This window comes from Diadema antillarum, unplaced genomic scaffold (genome assembly GCF_040938485.1).
Source record: "Diadema antillarum isolate AM-2024a unplaced genomic scaffold, OU_Dant_1.0 seq00000029_RagTag, whole genome shotgun sequence".
Lineage (NCBI taxonomy): Eukaryota > Metazoa > Echinodermata > Echinoidea > Diadematoida > Diadematidae > Diadema > Diadema antillarum.
In genome coordinates, this window is record NW_027271145.1 from 343399 (window position 1) to 360591 (window position 17193).

Here is a 17193-nt window from a genome sequence, read left to right on the forward strand (position 1 = left end):
TCACGTACATTATTTCATAAAATAACAATTACTTGATCGGACACCATCTTGGGTAGGTAAATTAGGGTCAAAGGTCATAAATGTTTTATCCTGTATCTTGGTGAATACATGTCCTATCTCTCCCATATTTTGCACACGCAAAGACCATGTTACAAGAATCATTTCACAAAATAACCACTTTTTGCTCAGATGCCATCATGTCTGTGCAAAGTGGGGTCAAAGGTCATATATTCTTCTTTCTGTATCTTCATTATGACGTGTTATCTCTATGGGAGTGCAGTTTTTCTGCGAATGAAGCTATGACAATCTTTTTCGAGCAATAGCTCACTTATGCTTCGGTGAATTTCTCCCAGATCTTAACATGTTGTAGCTGAGACTTTGGGCCATTGTATTTTACCCTTCGTTTTTTTCATACGATGTCGGGATCACGTTAAAAAACGTGGTTGAATTTAAAGCTTATCTTCAATGTATTGAGATGTTTCTTTTCTTTCTGCAACTTTCTTTGCAATAACTCAAGAAAAACAGCGTCTATCACCCTCGAATTTTGCATATGTTTAGTTCATGTCACGTACATTATTTCATAAAATAACAACTTCTTGATCAGACACCATCTTGGGTATGTAAATTAGGGTCAAAGGTCATAAATGTTTCATTCTGTATCTTAGTGAATACATGTCCTGTCTCCTCCATATTTTGCACACGCAAAGACCATGTTACAAGAATCATTTTACGAAATAACCACATTTTGCTTAGATGCCATCCTGGCTGTGCAAAGTGAGGTCAGTGGTCAAATATACTTTATTCTGTCTCTTTATTATGACGTGTTATACGGAATATGGTACCAAAGATGGCAGATCTGACTCGCTTTTCTAAATGAGATTCCGAATATCACACGGCGAATGTCCCTAAACACAGATGAAACCTGTATGGTCATGCCTAAATTATATATTTGTTGCTGTATCTTCGTTATCTAGTGTATACAGAATTTGGTACCAAAGATGACAGATTTGACTCCCTTTTCTAAATGAGAATCCAAACATCACACAACCAATGTCTCTAAACACAGATGAAACCTGTATGGTGTTGCCTATTGCGATCAGACCTCGAATCATTGATTAAAAAAAAATCGGATCACCTTAATTTGTCAGTGATGACAAATTACAATCTCTAGTTGTGTTTAGGATGAACTACAGCTGTAAAGCTGTAGTTTAGTATTACAATGTACAATGCAGGGTAAGGTTGAATGGGACAACACAATGTACACGTAGCTTATATGACTTACATTTTGTAATTCATATTGAAGGTTAAGGGTCATTGAACTAGAACTAATTTCATTTTGAACAGGTTTGAAATTTTGGTTGTCCTTAGCTCCTCAGCGATATTGGATGAATGGTAAAAATTAATGATCTGCATTGTCCATTGGGGAACATTTTCTGAGTACTATCCATTAAATACAACTGTAACATATCTTAGATAATGTACCTGTACATACCTACATTGTATGTGATGTGCGCAAAGTCAGTGAAAATTGGCTGTTTCATGGGTGGATGATATTATAAGAATTCATAAAGCAACATGAATATATTTCAATACCTGGTATGAATACCATGTTACTCTAACAAGTGAATGGTATTTATTTTCAGTGGCAAAATTTCTAAATGATTTGCACCTCAGGTTCATATTTTGCTATTTATTTATAGATTATGAACTTCGAGATAATGCAAACTTATAGAAAGATGCATTGAGTACCATTAGGTACTAAATAAGGGTAAATATATAAATGTATACCTATTATTTGTAGATGGATGATACTACAAACAAATGATCAATTGCATTATTTTATTGTCTCGCCTGCGTAGCAAAAGTGAAACATTAGTAGGCGTCACTGTCATTTTCCATGTCAACAATTTGGTCTACTCTCTCTCACAGCTTTGACGTACATTACAACCAAACTGACATGACAAGTATGTGTAACCTAAAAATGCCTGTCGAGTTTGAATATGGATACAGTCTGACAAGGTCAAAGTCAAAAGGTCAATGAACTTGCCCTGATTTAAGCACTGTACTCACAATGTTGTGGTGTAATCCCAATAATAGCCCTTTAGTGTACCCCAAAACACAATGGGGACTCTAATAGGTCACATCACAAAGCACAAAGCAGGAGTCTGGAGTGAGTCTGGGATGAATGACATGCTTGACAGTCTAGCACAAGTCTACAACCTCTAGTGTTGTGATGTGTTTACTGCTGATGAGGGGACTCGATGGTCTCAGCAAGAACAGGGCACACACTTCTGGTGACCTGCGCCATTCCAGGTGGAGTGTGCATACATTGTACATGTGTGCATGAGAAATTGCCTGCCTCTCTCAAGGAGCAATGCGTGCCCATTGGTTTCCATAGAGAGACAAAAACGGGGAAGAAAAATTGCACGTACATGTGAAAGTGGATATTTTTGCGCGATTAATTTTTAAATAGCAAAATTTGTTCCTCACATTTATACTGTCTACCCAGGTGTATGAAATACTGTCTAGAAAGCTGAAAATGCATGTTGTTGGCCTTTGTATGGGTGTGCCTTGTGTATACTACAATGTACACGTATCACACGTATGTATTCAGTGTTGGTCAGATTTGATTCCACCATTCTGGACTGGGGTGGCTGGTGGCTGGAGTGATGATACATTTTATGCACCTTGAGTGCCATGAGACTGTGGATGGTGTTAAAAAATTTATTTTACTATTAGAATTTGAACAGAGAAATTTCCAGACTGATGAGCATATAGCACGTATTGTTCCTATACATTGTACTATAAAATGAGGAATGTTCACATGCATTTTGATTTAGTAAATATCGCGAGAGCCAAGATTCGCAAAATTAGAATGCACATGAAATTTCTTGTCTACACTCGTACGCATTGAATGTTAGAGGTAACTCGTGAAAATTTTGTGCCACAAAAAAGACCGTCGGCTCCAATTCATGAAAATTTCATGCCGTGAAAATATCGTGTTTTATAGTATCCAAAATAATGTCTTACAAGTTTAGTCTGTAGGAGATGGTTAATCTTGGTTGTGCCTGCAATGGTAAACATGTTATAAAACAACGACCATTGTGTTTTGGTCAATATACGAGGCAATGTTTCACTTTCTATACAACTCTTTTTTTGTGTTCCTTTTTTTTTTTTGACAGGTTCAGCGTTAGTCAATGCTTGGAACCCAGTATGTCTTGGGAAGGTCTTAGGAGTGATTGGCAAGATTCGCATCCACCCAGGTAAGACAGAATGCTGTTTGATATCAAATGTTTCTAAAGTGGTGTTAAAGGGAAGATAAACCCCAAGAACAATGTGGATTGAGTGAAAGCAGCTACATTAATAGAACACATCAGTGAAAGTTTGAAAATCGGACAATCGATGCAAAAGTTATGAATTTTTAAAGTTTTGGTGTTGGAACCGCTGGATGAGGAGACTACTAGAGGTTATGACGTATGAGTGGACAACAATACCAAGAAAATATAAAGAAAATACTACAAAAATCCATTTTTCATGAAAATTACAAATTCCATCAACTTGATATTGACAGCAAATTCCCCCTGCTTTCTGAAAGCGGTTGGTCCACTGCTCTTTCATAATTCTAGAAAAGTGAATTTTTGTTGAATTTCCTTTATATTTTCTATAAGTGGTGTTAAGTACCCTCATCAGTACAGGCCTTTATGCTCTGCTCCTGCTGAGCCCTGCTGTAGATCACTTCATATTTCCACTTTATGCATGATCAGAAAGGGCACATTGGTGATTTCAACAAGCATATTGGTTTTTAAATTCACTGTGATTTAAGCATCTAGTGTATTTATTATTCATGTAATCCTTATATTAATGTTGCATGCCAGCACAACCACCTGACAGAAACGAAATTTTCATTGATTCCTAGTATTTAGCTATAATAATGGAAAAAGTTTAATATACTGAATGCAAAATGATAAAATCGATGCTTCCCCTAGTGTTGAATTTACAGGCCATTCTAATCACCTGGTCTGTGTACATCCATTCTTTGATTGAACATGAAACATATTAATTGTCATATCAGGCAATTGCTTTGAAAACGAGTGAAGTGCCTTGCCAACTGAGAAAAAAAGAAAGGTCATTTGGGACATGTGCCTATGAGCGTAATACAAATTAGATGATTCTTATCCCCCAGCATACCTTGTACATGATACTCATTACTGGGTGAAAAGAGACACTGAATACAGTGTATTAAAAACTAAGCTGTACACTCGGACTGGAATTGGGTTCAAGATATACTGCTTTAATACTACATGTAGTTCAGAGTTGATTGAATTGAATAAAAGGTTTATTGTCATCTTATGCATTGCAACCGAATACTTGAATTGCTCATAAAATTTACATCATTTTATGATAAGAATGATTTGTAAATATTTACCGAATAATAAGTTGAAATAATGCAAAAAAAAAGTAATATTAAGATGAATTTAAATCATTGACATTCATGCTTATTTCATTGTTAAAGCTACTTACACTATATATTGTAATCAACAGTATATTGTACACAAATGGGATACAGGATTTTATACAAAATGTATTCTAGGATCACATAACTTTGAGTTTGCAGATAACAGTGTTTTTTAGGTTTAACAGATTGATTAATCACTGAATACACACACACACAAAAAAAAAAAAAAACCCACAAACACACATCCCCCAAATTACGCTTGTACATTTGTACATGTATGTACATGTACGTGAGCACACACTTGACATATAATTTGCAATACAAATTATGATGTCAATACAACAATACTAGAGGATTGTACATTGTATGAAGATTGTACAGTGGTAACAGCCTATCAGAGCGCTGTGAAATATTAGTTACAGTGTACAGGATGTAGTTTTTCAACCACTCCGATTTATAGGGGATTTGGAAGTGAACCCAGCCCTTTCGCTACAAAAGTTGTGTTTACTATGTAATGTGCACAGTAACCTTACAATGTTGATACTTTCACATGTCATTGTAGATTACAGAAATGTTTCAGTAGTGTATCGACTGTGCACCAAGCAAACCTTTTGTATTTTCTACTTTATGAATGCCTCAAAAGCTTTCAATTCATTTAGCTAGATTTGTATGTCAGTTGTACGTGTACAAGTTGTATGTCCCAGATACGTTAGAGCAGAGCTCAGAATACTGTAGCTCCCAGTAAGTGGCTTTTCAGGTGATATTATGGATGCCAAACTAGATTTGTTAAACTTGCAGTATAGAGTTGTCAAGCACACTGTGTATTCTTGCTGTGGAATTGTGTGTACATCCTATACAGCCCCTGTGATATACACTTGTACTTTATAAGCTGTTATTTTCCCGAGGGTTTGATTTTCGCAAATTTCGCGAGTCACAGTTGGATTGCGAATTTGACAACACGCGAAAATGTCTCCATGTGCTCTGTTAATAGTACATTAACGTTAGCGTCGGCATCAGTTTGCAAAAACAACATCTCGCGAAAATGTCTATGATCTTTTCTATCGCGAGGATATCTGTACTCGAAAATTACAGTGTAATGCTGTATGCTGTGAGTAGTGCCAATATATATAGTATGTGACATAAAACAGTTGATTGTACATTTACATGCAGTGATGAAACCGTACAACTAGTATAAAGTGTGTTTTCAATGACTGTGAAAAAAGTAACCTTGAATGCAGACTAATCAGTAGATTGATTACCGAAAAATGCCCTCGTACTAACAGATATGACAATATTTGAAATTAAGGGGATTCTGAACACTGCACTGGGAGTGTCTTTCACAGCTGAGGTTTGATGTTCAAAATCTGTAATTGATATGATACATTTAATGTGGCAGCTCATCTAAAATTTATTTGGAAATTCAACTGAAATTCAAAAGTGTATGACCTGCTTTCATTGACCGTCACATGATCAAGGCAAAGAAGGGTTATTATATATATTCCCCTGAAGGCTGTAGCATTGGCCGCTAAAAATTTTGGAGGTAAATATTTTGTATTAAGATAAAATTTCAATCACCATATCAGGTACGTAGTATCTGCACACAGATATGGTCTTAAATGTATGATACACTGTACAGTATACAGTAGATACACATTGTACATATACATTATATGTATGTGTCCTGTATCTGTCCTCTTTAGTCTGATGACAAAGGGAATGTATGCTGAGGAAGATTTTAACATGAGTCAGTGATCCAAAAGGAACAGATGAAATTTTGAACCAAACAATACAATGTGATATCAGAAATAGTACTACCGGTATATGTATAGTGTATGTTTGATGTCAGTTTGATGATGATTTTATTTGTGTGTAAACAGAACAAGCAAGCACACAAACAGACAAGATTCAATACAAAATGTGTCCAAGAAATGAACGACGCATACCAGCAGAGAATGATTTGAGATCACTCAACAACATTTGAATTGTAATTTGCTCGTGTACATGGTAACGGATCTTGTGCAAATTTCCCTTTTCATTACTTTGGTTTTGCCACCCTCATTTCAGAGCTTCATCTTTGAGTGAAATCCACCATATTTGTAGTCAGTTTGATGGATGTAGTGAATAGCACAAGTTAATATGGAGCATTTTTAATGGTGTCTACAAGAGCAGTTGATAAAGTCTGTTAAAATGCTGGCAGTACCTGGACAGAAATGCAAAGCTTTGCAGACATATCAAAGAGGAAGTTTTATGCCATATGGTAGGTTAGTTACCATGCACTTGAATGAGGTGTTGTCGGGTATTAATTGTGTTGATGAAGCACTGCTTTCATTTCACATGAACTCCCATGTTGTCCAGGGGGAAATACAATGTGTACTTTAAGTATCATCTTGGCTTTCATTTGTGACATGTCAATTGTCATATACTTTATGTTCACTTGAGACACTAGGATTGATTCTTAAAGACAAGTGTATGCTTCATCCACGCTTCATTCACATGGACACAAAAAGCATACATTTGTGTGTGTGTGTGTGTGTGTGTGTATCTGTCTAGGATGAATGGCGTGATGCAACACAGCTACATAGCTAATGTTTCTGAACAGTTTTTATGCCTCCGCCACGAAGTGGTGCCGGAGGCATTATGTTTTTGGGTTGTCCGTCCGTCCGTCCGTCCTTCCGTCCGTCCGTCCGTCCGTCCGTCCGTCCGTCCGTCCGTCCTTCCGTCCGTCTTTCCGTCCGTCCGTAATGAATTTTGTGGACAAGGTAACTATCAAAAGCTGTTGAGGTATCCTAATGAAACTTGGCATGTATGTGTATTAGGGGGTGAAGTTGTGCCTATCAACTTTTGGGTGCACGTGCTCAAGGTCAAAGGTCAAAAGGTCAAGGTTAAATACATAAAATTTCACTATTTCCACCATATCTATGCAATGCCTGAAGATATCTTCTTGAAACTTAGTGTATACATGTATTACCCAATTTAGATTCTCTGGTGAAAGTTTGGGTCATGAGGTCAAAGGTCAAAGGTCAAAAGGTCAAGTAAAAGTATTAAAACTTCTTTTTTTTCTCTGTAAATTGGAAAATTGTTCAAGGTATCTTCATGCAACATAGTATATATACATGTACTGACTGGCAGTGATTATCTAGAGAATGTAGGGTTCATGGGGTCAAAGGTCAGGGGTCAAAGGTCAAGTGCAACACTTCAAAATTTTACTATTTCCCTCATGTTCATGCAGTGCCATCAGGATAAGTTTTTTTTTTTTTTACACTTGGTGTATGCATGTGTAACCTAATAGAAATTCTCTGGAGAGTTTTTTTCTTTTTCTTTTTTTATTGCCTCAAAGGTCAAAGATCAAGTGAAAGTGCTTTTTCCTCCATATCTCGGAAGTGGCTCAATTTATTGTGAAACTTACTGCATATCTATGCATGTTCTACCTGAAAGTGATTATCTTATGAATTTTAGGGTCTAAGGCCAGATGAACATGGTAACAATTTACTATTCAGTACAGAAATTGCACTTTTTCTCCATACCGGTACCATGAAAATTACTCAATGCATAAATGTATGAATGGGTCAAATTCAAGTTAAAGTCCTTAAATCCCCAAATACATGCTCTCCTATTCATCCAATTAAACCAAGTTCAAGGAAGGTGAACATTCAACACATTTCTGACAAACTTGTCATTTCAATATTTTGCCAGTTTTGTGAAAATGTAATCACACATTGTCCACATGTACTATCTAGACCTATTAGGAGAATCATGCATTATGGCGGAGGCATACCAGTCGCCATAGCGACATTTCTAGTTCAGTTTTTGATTGTGCTCTCAGTACAGGATTTTTATTTCATGTGTTCAACACAGACACCTGTAGTGGAATAACAGACAAGATTCTGAGTATAACCAGACAAATTGCATTCACCACATGTTAATGGCATTTTGAATGAATCAAGCTCTAGGCAGTTTATGCCAGTGAAACAAAGTCATTTTTACTGGAATAACAGTTCTCTTTATTACTGGTGGAAGGCATTGTAGGACAAAGTCTCATAGATCAGTGTCTCTCAACATTTGTTTTTTGATACTAAATCTTTGGTTATGATGCATTAAAATGTGCAATTTCATAAAGTGGTATAGGCATACAATTACAAATTACACACCTGCAGACCAGGTAAATGTATTACTTGGAAGGATACACATGCTTCATGTACAAAAGCATGTTGCGTATGATACAGTACATGTATGTAACATGTTTCTAAAGTTCTGCATTGTGTACATGTCCCCTCATACATGTATCAGAGAACAGAAATTCTCAGTGCCATGCAAGCCAAGCCGAGTCAAAAGTGGGTAGAATTCTTCATACTGTAGTTCACTGATGAACCCCCACTATGTAAAGAATATCATTGTTTGACATCATAAAAGTAATAATCATCCAGATGTGTTGAATTCCAGTAACAAATGCAAACAGTTGATAGGAAACTGACCAAAAATGAATGTGATTTATTAATAAGTGGAAATATTGCTCAATTTTCCACTGTATAAACTGCTAGTTGTACTCTTAGTAAAATTGGTCTCTTCCACATTGCCATTGTGTGTGCTTACAGTACAATGAGTGGTACATATTGTGTTGATCCAGTTCAGCCGAATGCATCAATGGTGTCCACTTTGAGTGACAACACATGACACTAGCGGAAACCTTGCTTATAAATGTTAAAGGGATGGTACAGTATTGGTGGGGATGAGAATTGGGCTTTTAACTTTTTGCGAGATACCAAGAAAACACTTAATGATGTAGTACAGAGCATACCATTTTAAGAGAAATTCAAAGTTTATTTGATGAAAATCGGGTTTGGAATGACTGAAACATCAAAAAACAAAGTAAAACAAAGCGATTGTAATAAAGTGTGGGTCCCACACTTTATTAGAGTCACTCTTTTTTGGATATCTCAGCCATTTCAAAAGCAATTTTCATCAAATAAATGTTGAATTCCTCATAGAATTACATGCTCTTTCATATCTCATAAGAAGTTTCTCATTATTTCAACAAAAAATGTTAGAAACCTGAAAATAGGTCTCAACCAAAACTGTACGATCCCTTTGATAAAACACCTCATTCGGTCTACAGCTGTACCAATGCCGTTGCATAATAAGCACAGTGTTGATGAAGCAAACAAGTGTGTTAGTGTGTACAATTCACGTGATGTGTCACTAATCAGGAATGTGTGTTGGAAAATCTCACTCTCTAGACGTCTACCTAAGAAGGTTAGACCCTACAGGTAGCGTGGTCAAAGGTGAGAAATAAATTACAACTTTAGATACCCTTGCTTACAACCTGTAAATGAGTGCAGATTTTTAATATTACCTCTACCAAGGGAGGATGAAATGTTTTCATCGGCGTTTGACTAGGCTGACAACCTAGGCTGTGTACCTACTGTATGTACTTTGATGAGCCCTCACATGAAATCAGGTTGTGTGACTTTTTGTTGGTTTTGTGATGCATGGTCAGATATAGAAAACACAAACAGTTTTTGAGCTCCAAAGTGGAAGTAGAAATTCATGATACCATTAAAATTTAACAAAATGCAATCAGTAAGCATCCTGATTCCATGTACTCATTTTGCTGTGCTACATGTTTGTTGCAATGGTGACTTCCAGATTCCATGCCATAAAATGGTGTATGAAAGTATACATTCTAGTTTGGTAAGAAACTTTCAAGAGTCATTTTTTTTGGGTAAATATTCTTTGATTAATTACCCATGTCTTCCTATAGCCATTTTTGCTGTAATATACTCAAAGTACAGTGAAGTTGTTACAGTTTCAACATTATGTGTTGAGAGATTCATGTATTATATTGTACGTACTACAAGATATTAGAAATATTTCCAGTGCTATTTGGGTCATTCTAAGTAGTTTTATTGAGAGTGTCTGACTGTTGCCATGGTAACCATCGTGATATGACGTCTGTTGAGGGGGGTATGCCCTTTGCGAGATGTCTACAAGATGCAGAATGTAATGTGGACCTACATGTATGCAGTACATTTGCACTAGACTTCTACTAGTATTACAGACTTAAAACATTACCGGTACTTTCTATTTGAAGATGATACGTGTACATTGCATGGTTTTAAAATGAGAATTGATAGTAGGAAAATGATACAGCTGATTTGTCATGCATATCAAGTTTTCAAATCCCTTTCCCATTTTGACCAATAAGTAGACATGGATGAAATGGACTGTCTAAAATAAGTAAGTTTTGAGACACTTTTGAAAGAAATAAAAAACTGTGTACAGAATGACTCTTGAGGCTTCTGTAGTGTAAGAGACTTAAGTAATCATTCAAAGTGGATTCTCATATTTTAAAAAGATACATTCTTAAAACATCATGCACACATGCATACAGTATACACGTACGTACCTGTCGGTTGATCCATAATTGTGAAAAAACACTTCTTGTTGAAATTATGATCTTTTAATGTTTTTGTCTTTCAACAGTGCTTACTGTTAAAACTTTCTGTTCCCTCACTGCTTTGCAGTACTTACACGGAATTCATTGTATTTTAAAGACCGGACAGTGTGCTACGTGTACCTCACAAATCATTCCCTTTTATAGCCACATGCAAACTTTGAATTTATTTGTAGATTGTTTTGTTGAAGAATATGCATCACTGTTTGGTGTATCATGAGCATAGGAAGGCGCCTAGAAAGTTGACCTCAAAGAAAGAAAAACTTCAACCTTAAGGTAAATTATTTCTTGTCCTTGCACTAGAAATTTTATAATCATCTTGATTTGTGCCCAACCTGATAGTGAATGCTGTGATATCAAGGGCCACTTCCCATTCAGCAAAGTTTAAAATGACAAATGTACATGTACAATGTACATGTATGCCAGTGCCATTTGGTTGTGTACAGCTATATGTTCACAATTTAGTTTTTGATGTGCTTCTTAAAGATCTTCTTCAGCTTTTAATAGCAATCTTGTATACCAACCTTAAAATATGTCATGTGTCATTTCAGAATCAGAATGGAGGTTGCTCCTCATACGAAGCCATCGTCTTGTTGGGCAGCTGCCTCGAGGTCATGATGTATACTGCATCACTCGCATCGCTGTGCTACCCCTCTCCCAGAACGGACCTCCAGATATCGACATTGAGGTAACATAAAAGAAAAATAGATTAGCTCATAGGCATTGATGCATCAGTGTAACAAAATGTCAATATCAATATTCCCATCTGCTCTGTAGTATAGAAATTCTATCCCCCACCCCCACACAGACACTAGTAATATCGAAAGCCTAAAAATAGCCACCGTAATGCTCTGAATTCAAGTGCAGTATAAAATTGTTACATTCGTAAGCCACTGACATTAAGAAGGGCTGAGAATACACCCTGTAAAGTCTGCAAACCACATCACATGATAAGGTTTGCAAACCTTTTCATCTCCCTGACGAAGGGCATGCCTTTAAGTTAATATTGCATAGCATGAATGTTCAGGTCATTTATGCTAGCCATGCCTTTAAGTTACTGCATAGCATGAATGTTCAGATCATTTAATACGAGGCAGATTTCAGCCTACGGTGTTGATGTGACCAAGGAGCTGGTATTGCAAAGGGCAACCATCAATCTCTTGTCCAGAGGCCTACATTTGATGTCTTCTCTGAGGTTTTGTAACTGCTTTGTACATTTACAAAATGTATGTTTAAATCTCTCTAGGCCACCATCTCATAAAAATGTCATTGCTATTGTATGATTACACAGCATGTACATTTGTACTTTGCTGGTCTAGTGATTTTGCATCTTTGATTGATGGCTCAATAAAAAGCAACTCAAGGCAATAGAGTCAGAAGATGTTTTGAAAATTAAATGCAGATACAGTGACAGAGCTGGTGAATGTACAGCACATAGGAATATGGTACTAATGCCTGATTTACAAGTTCAGTATACCAGTATTCAAATCTTGACATTTGAAGAGTAGCACTGCAAAGCAGCCTTTGGATCACTGACATATCATGGCTGCTGTGAATGCTATTAAAGTGGGTTGTTTGTGAACTGTAAACCCATGTACTGGTATGTATTGGACATTGCAGTCCTTCTGATCTGTTCTTCACCTATTGTACTGTCTGTCTTTTTAAATGTACATTGTATATATCCGTAGAACTGTTTGGCACACAGATTGCTTACTAGTATATCACATTCAAGAAGGGGACGTTCAATATGAACACAATGTCTGTGACATTCATGTTTGCCTGGGTGGGATGGAAGTGGTTCATCATAAATCATGTGCAGAATATTTTACCCTAGAGATCAAAAACCTCGTAGAAATTCAAGTTTTATACTAAAATATTCTTTGGCATGATGTCTCAACGTTCTGCAGGACCCTTGAAAATGTCAGGTAGAACACTAAAAACATTACCTGTACATTATACAAAATGTACATCAATAACAGTCACATGAGTTTGTCAGTAATCAACCCACACATGTACCGGTACATTGATGTTTACAATCTCTAGACTGCTCAAGAGGATGCAACATAATTAGCAAGAATACCACAGGCACATAATCAATGTGTCTCACCTTCATTAACTCTAATTATGTACAGGATATGAGACAATTACACCAACCACTAAAGATCTTGTCAAATTACCCATTCAGTGTCATTTTAGTTTAGATGAAACATGATAAAATGTGAGTCTGTTAATACCAACCTGTTCGTAAACAACCATTTTTTTTTTTAACCTGTTCTAGTCAGCCCTCCAATGTACACTCGGTAATAGATCTGTATTTGTTTTGCTTCTGCTGCATGTTTTTATTTCTTCCCTCATTATAGGATATAATGATGGTAAATCTGATCCCATATGATTTTGGAAAATTGTAATTTGATATCAACTCTAAGTGAAGCCATTCGAAGCAAGCTCTTGTACGGTATTTAAAGAGCTCATAAAAGATAGCTGGAGCATTGATCTGGCATGCTGGAAATGTACAGAGTACTAATAATACCAGCCTCTTTTTGCAAGTATGTTTAGCATTCAAGTAGGTAGATTTCATTGCAGCATGTACACAGAATAATAATTTGGCTTTCCTGCTTCTCATGTGACTTGTGTTTTCTGAAAGATGTGTAGCTGACTCCTGACAAGCACATCATGTAGCTTGACTGACGACTCACAGCAGACTATCCTACCATAAATTTACTGACGTAAAAACTACTATGTTTTCTGTGTCTCTGTAACGAGGTTTTCAACACTCATGGATGTTGGCGTACCTTTCACGCATCATTCACCTGCACACACACACCGGCAGTCGTTGAAAATCAAAGTCCCATTCCACACAAGTCGTATGTGAACCTTGGTGTCCGCTGGACTTTTATTCAGCCGAAAAATGATGTGTACAGTTGGAGTGAAATGATTCTTCACTCAATGAGCTACTTGAAGATGTCGAGTTGTAACTAACTATTTTGGGGTCTTGCACCCTGGTTTTGTTCAGGCTCTCAAGCTTCATGCATATGATTATTTTAGTGAGTCCGCCCCTCTTGGAAACCAAATTAAGATGTAACATTAAATATGGCACATAGATGTCCCTCCCCTTGCCGACACAATTAACCAATCATATAGATGACCATTGGTCATCTGATGAATAATTATGAAGTGGACACTCCACAAGGCACTGTCAGCAAAATAAGGACTAGTGTCAGCACAATAAAGACTAGTGTCAGCACAATAAAGACTAGTGTCAGCACCTAGGGACTAATGTCAGCACATTACCCCCTTGTCAACTTAAAGCTAGTACTCATGGGGCAGATAAAACTGTCACTCCTCATCTTGTTTTGACCAGTGTCAGACTTCCACCAGTTATACCTTTTCTTTACAACTGGTATTCCCTTGTCTCGATTCCAGGTGCCTACAGCTGACCATTAAAACAAGTGTGATCCCTCTCATCGAATTCAGGATACCTTATGTAACGTACAAAGAAGGGTCATATCAGCACTTTGAGACACTTTCTTATTCTGTACATTGTCTACCAGGAACAATTTGTTATTATATACATTGTCTCCCAAAATGAAGCTTCTCAGCAATTTCAGCATTTCTCATTTTCGAGAAAGACATTCATCAGCAGTTTGGCTTCTCTTCTACTTTGGATGGTCTGCCTGGGCCGATCTACAGCTCTATGTCCAAGCACAATAATGTGCAATGAATATGTTATTAGTCATATTCATTATAGACCCTATATTCCTTTAATATGCTTCGTCACAGACATCCCCCTACCCAAGACAATGAAAAGGGGATGGAATGCTGTTGAAAGTTTTCACTTCATTAAGACCCTTTTCACATTCTAATTACAATAGCTGGATGGATACCTGAGAGTCACTGTTCTGTATGAAATGAAACAATCATCATTAAATCATAAATCAAGAAATCACATAAACATTATTACTCATGCATTTGTACATAACACCAGAAGCATAATCGATCATATTTCTTTAGTCAGTGCATATTTAGTCACATTTCATGACGACACACCTCCAGTTTTCAAAGTGTCCATGCTAGTTAATTATGCATGTGTGTTCGGGTTCATCGCTGATTGTTCGAATCTCTTGACTTCTAGTTACTCAGTCTCTTGATGCACGGTTTCCTTTGGATAGCAATGTTCAACATGTCACGTCTAGGGTACAATTGTGAGCTCTCTTTCACTATTGGCAAGGCAGAGTTGACACACATAATTATTTCATTCAAAAGGTAAGTATGGCATGCTTACCGGGCCTAGTCCGGCTTTATAACATGTATAATATTTCCCGTGATTGGTTGCTTTAGGAGTTGAAATTAGCCAGTTACACGGATACCTAACTTGGCCTTTATTTCTTTTTAACTAACATACAATTAGCATATAGACATACTTACAGTTATATCTTAACTGGACATATGACTTACAAGTACTTCCTCATCCATCTTAGTCATATCATGCCATCTCAGATATATTACATTCTAGACAAACCGTCTGCATTCCCATTTTTGCTACCGCTCCTGTGCTCAAGTTTCATTGAGTGTGTCTGTAGTGCCAGACTCCATCTCATCAGTCTTGGGTTTTGATTTTTCATCGTGTGAAGCCATTTCAAAGGATTGTGATCGGTTTGTACGAGGAACTGTCGTCCAAACAAGTATGGCTGGAATTTTTGGATGCTCCACACGATTGCCATACACTCTTTCTCGATAGTGGCATACTTTTGCTCTCTTGGCAGTAACTTTCTGCTTATGTATGCCACTGGGTGATCATCACCTTCATCATCCCTTTGACTCAAAACTGCTCCAATTCCCCTTTCTGAGGCATCTACCTGTACAATGAATTCTTTGGAGAAGTCAGGGTTTTTGAGCACAGGTGAGCAAGCAAGGGACTTCTTCAGGGACTCAAATGCCTGGCCACATTCGTTGTTCCACCTAACTAGTCTCGGTTCATTTTTACGAGTGAGGTCCGAGAGTGGGGCTGCCACTTTGCTATAGTTTGGAATGAACTTCCTGTAATAGCCTGTTAGACCCAAGAAGGCTCTGACATCCGTCTTTGTTGCAGGCTGCGGGTAATTCATTACTGCCTCCACTTTAGCTGGTTCGGGTTTCACACAACCCCCTCCCAAAACAAACCCCAGATAGAGTACCTCCCTCCTGGCGACTTTACACTTACTGGGTTTTGCTGTTAGGCCTGCTGCTCTCAACCTTTCTAGCACTTCCCGGACATGGACCAGATGCTGCTCCCAAGATTCACTGTAGATGATAATGTCATCTATGTACGCAGTCGCAAACTTGCTTAATCCACGCAGCACCTGATCTACAAGCCGCTGAAAGGTGGCTGGCGCGCCCTGCATCCCAAAAGGCATCACATTGAATTGAAAGAGGCCAAAGGGTGTAATAAAGGCTGACTTTCTCTTTGCATCGTCGGTTAGGGGAACTTGCCAGTACCCTTTTGTCAGGTCGATCGTGGTCATAAATTTGGCCTTTCCTAGCTCATCTATGATGGCTTCTATATTGGGCATTGGGTATGCGTCAAATTCAGTCACTTGGTTAAGTTTGCGATAATCGACGCAAAGTCGAAGGGTGTCATCTTTCTTTCTAACAATCACAAGGGGGCTAGCATATGGGGAATCAGAAGGGGAGATGATTCCCGCATCCAACATCTCATCTAGTTCTTTCTTTACTGTATCTTTTAACGCATGAGGGAGTCGGTACGCCCTTTGTCTGATTGGGCGGTCATTTGTAGTGATTAAGTCATGTCTCACTACATCCGTCCGTCCGGGTTTGTCACTAAGGATGTCGCTATACTCCCCTACTAGGTCAGTCACTTGTTTCGTCTGTGCATCTGAGAGGTAGTCTGGTATCTTGACCTCAGATGGGGACACTTCACAGGTCATTGACTCGATGACCTCGTCTAATTCCTCACACTCGGCACTTTCAACGTCTATGTACAATGTACTCTCCCGCTCTCGCCACTCGCGCAGCATGTTTGTATGAAACACGCGGTGTTTCTTTCTTTTGTCCCCCATCTCAATCACATAGTTAACGTCACTCAGCTTTTGTACCACTGGATAGGGGCCCTGCCATTTAGCCATTAGCTTATTAGTGCTGCATGGGAGTAGCACCAGCACTTTTTGGCCTACATTCAGGTCTTTTGCTCTGGCTTTCCTATCATACCACACTTGTTGTTTCTTCTGGGCCATGGCTAGGTTTGTCTGGGCTGCTTTCGTGATTGCGGCCAGATTTTCTCTGCTCCTTA

General features: G+C 37.8%; 1 protein-coding gene across 1 annotated transcript in view; it reads left to right on the forward strand.

Annotated features, from left to right (window-relative positions):
- LOC139725255 (phosphatidylinositide phosphatase SAC2-like) overlaps positions 1–17193 on the forward strand; it is an 80449-nt gene that overhangs the window by 17104 nt on the left and 46152 nt on the right. The window contains exons 2-3 of the mRNA XM_071636347.1: positions 3183–3263; positions 11459–11595. Coding sequence (XP_071492448.1) covers positions 3183–3263; positions 11459–11595 — 218 coding nt within the window. The remainder of the gene's footprint in view (positions 1–3182; positions 3264–11458; positions 11596–17193) is intronic.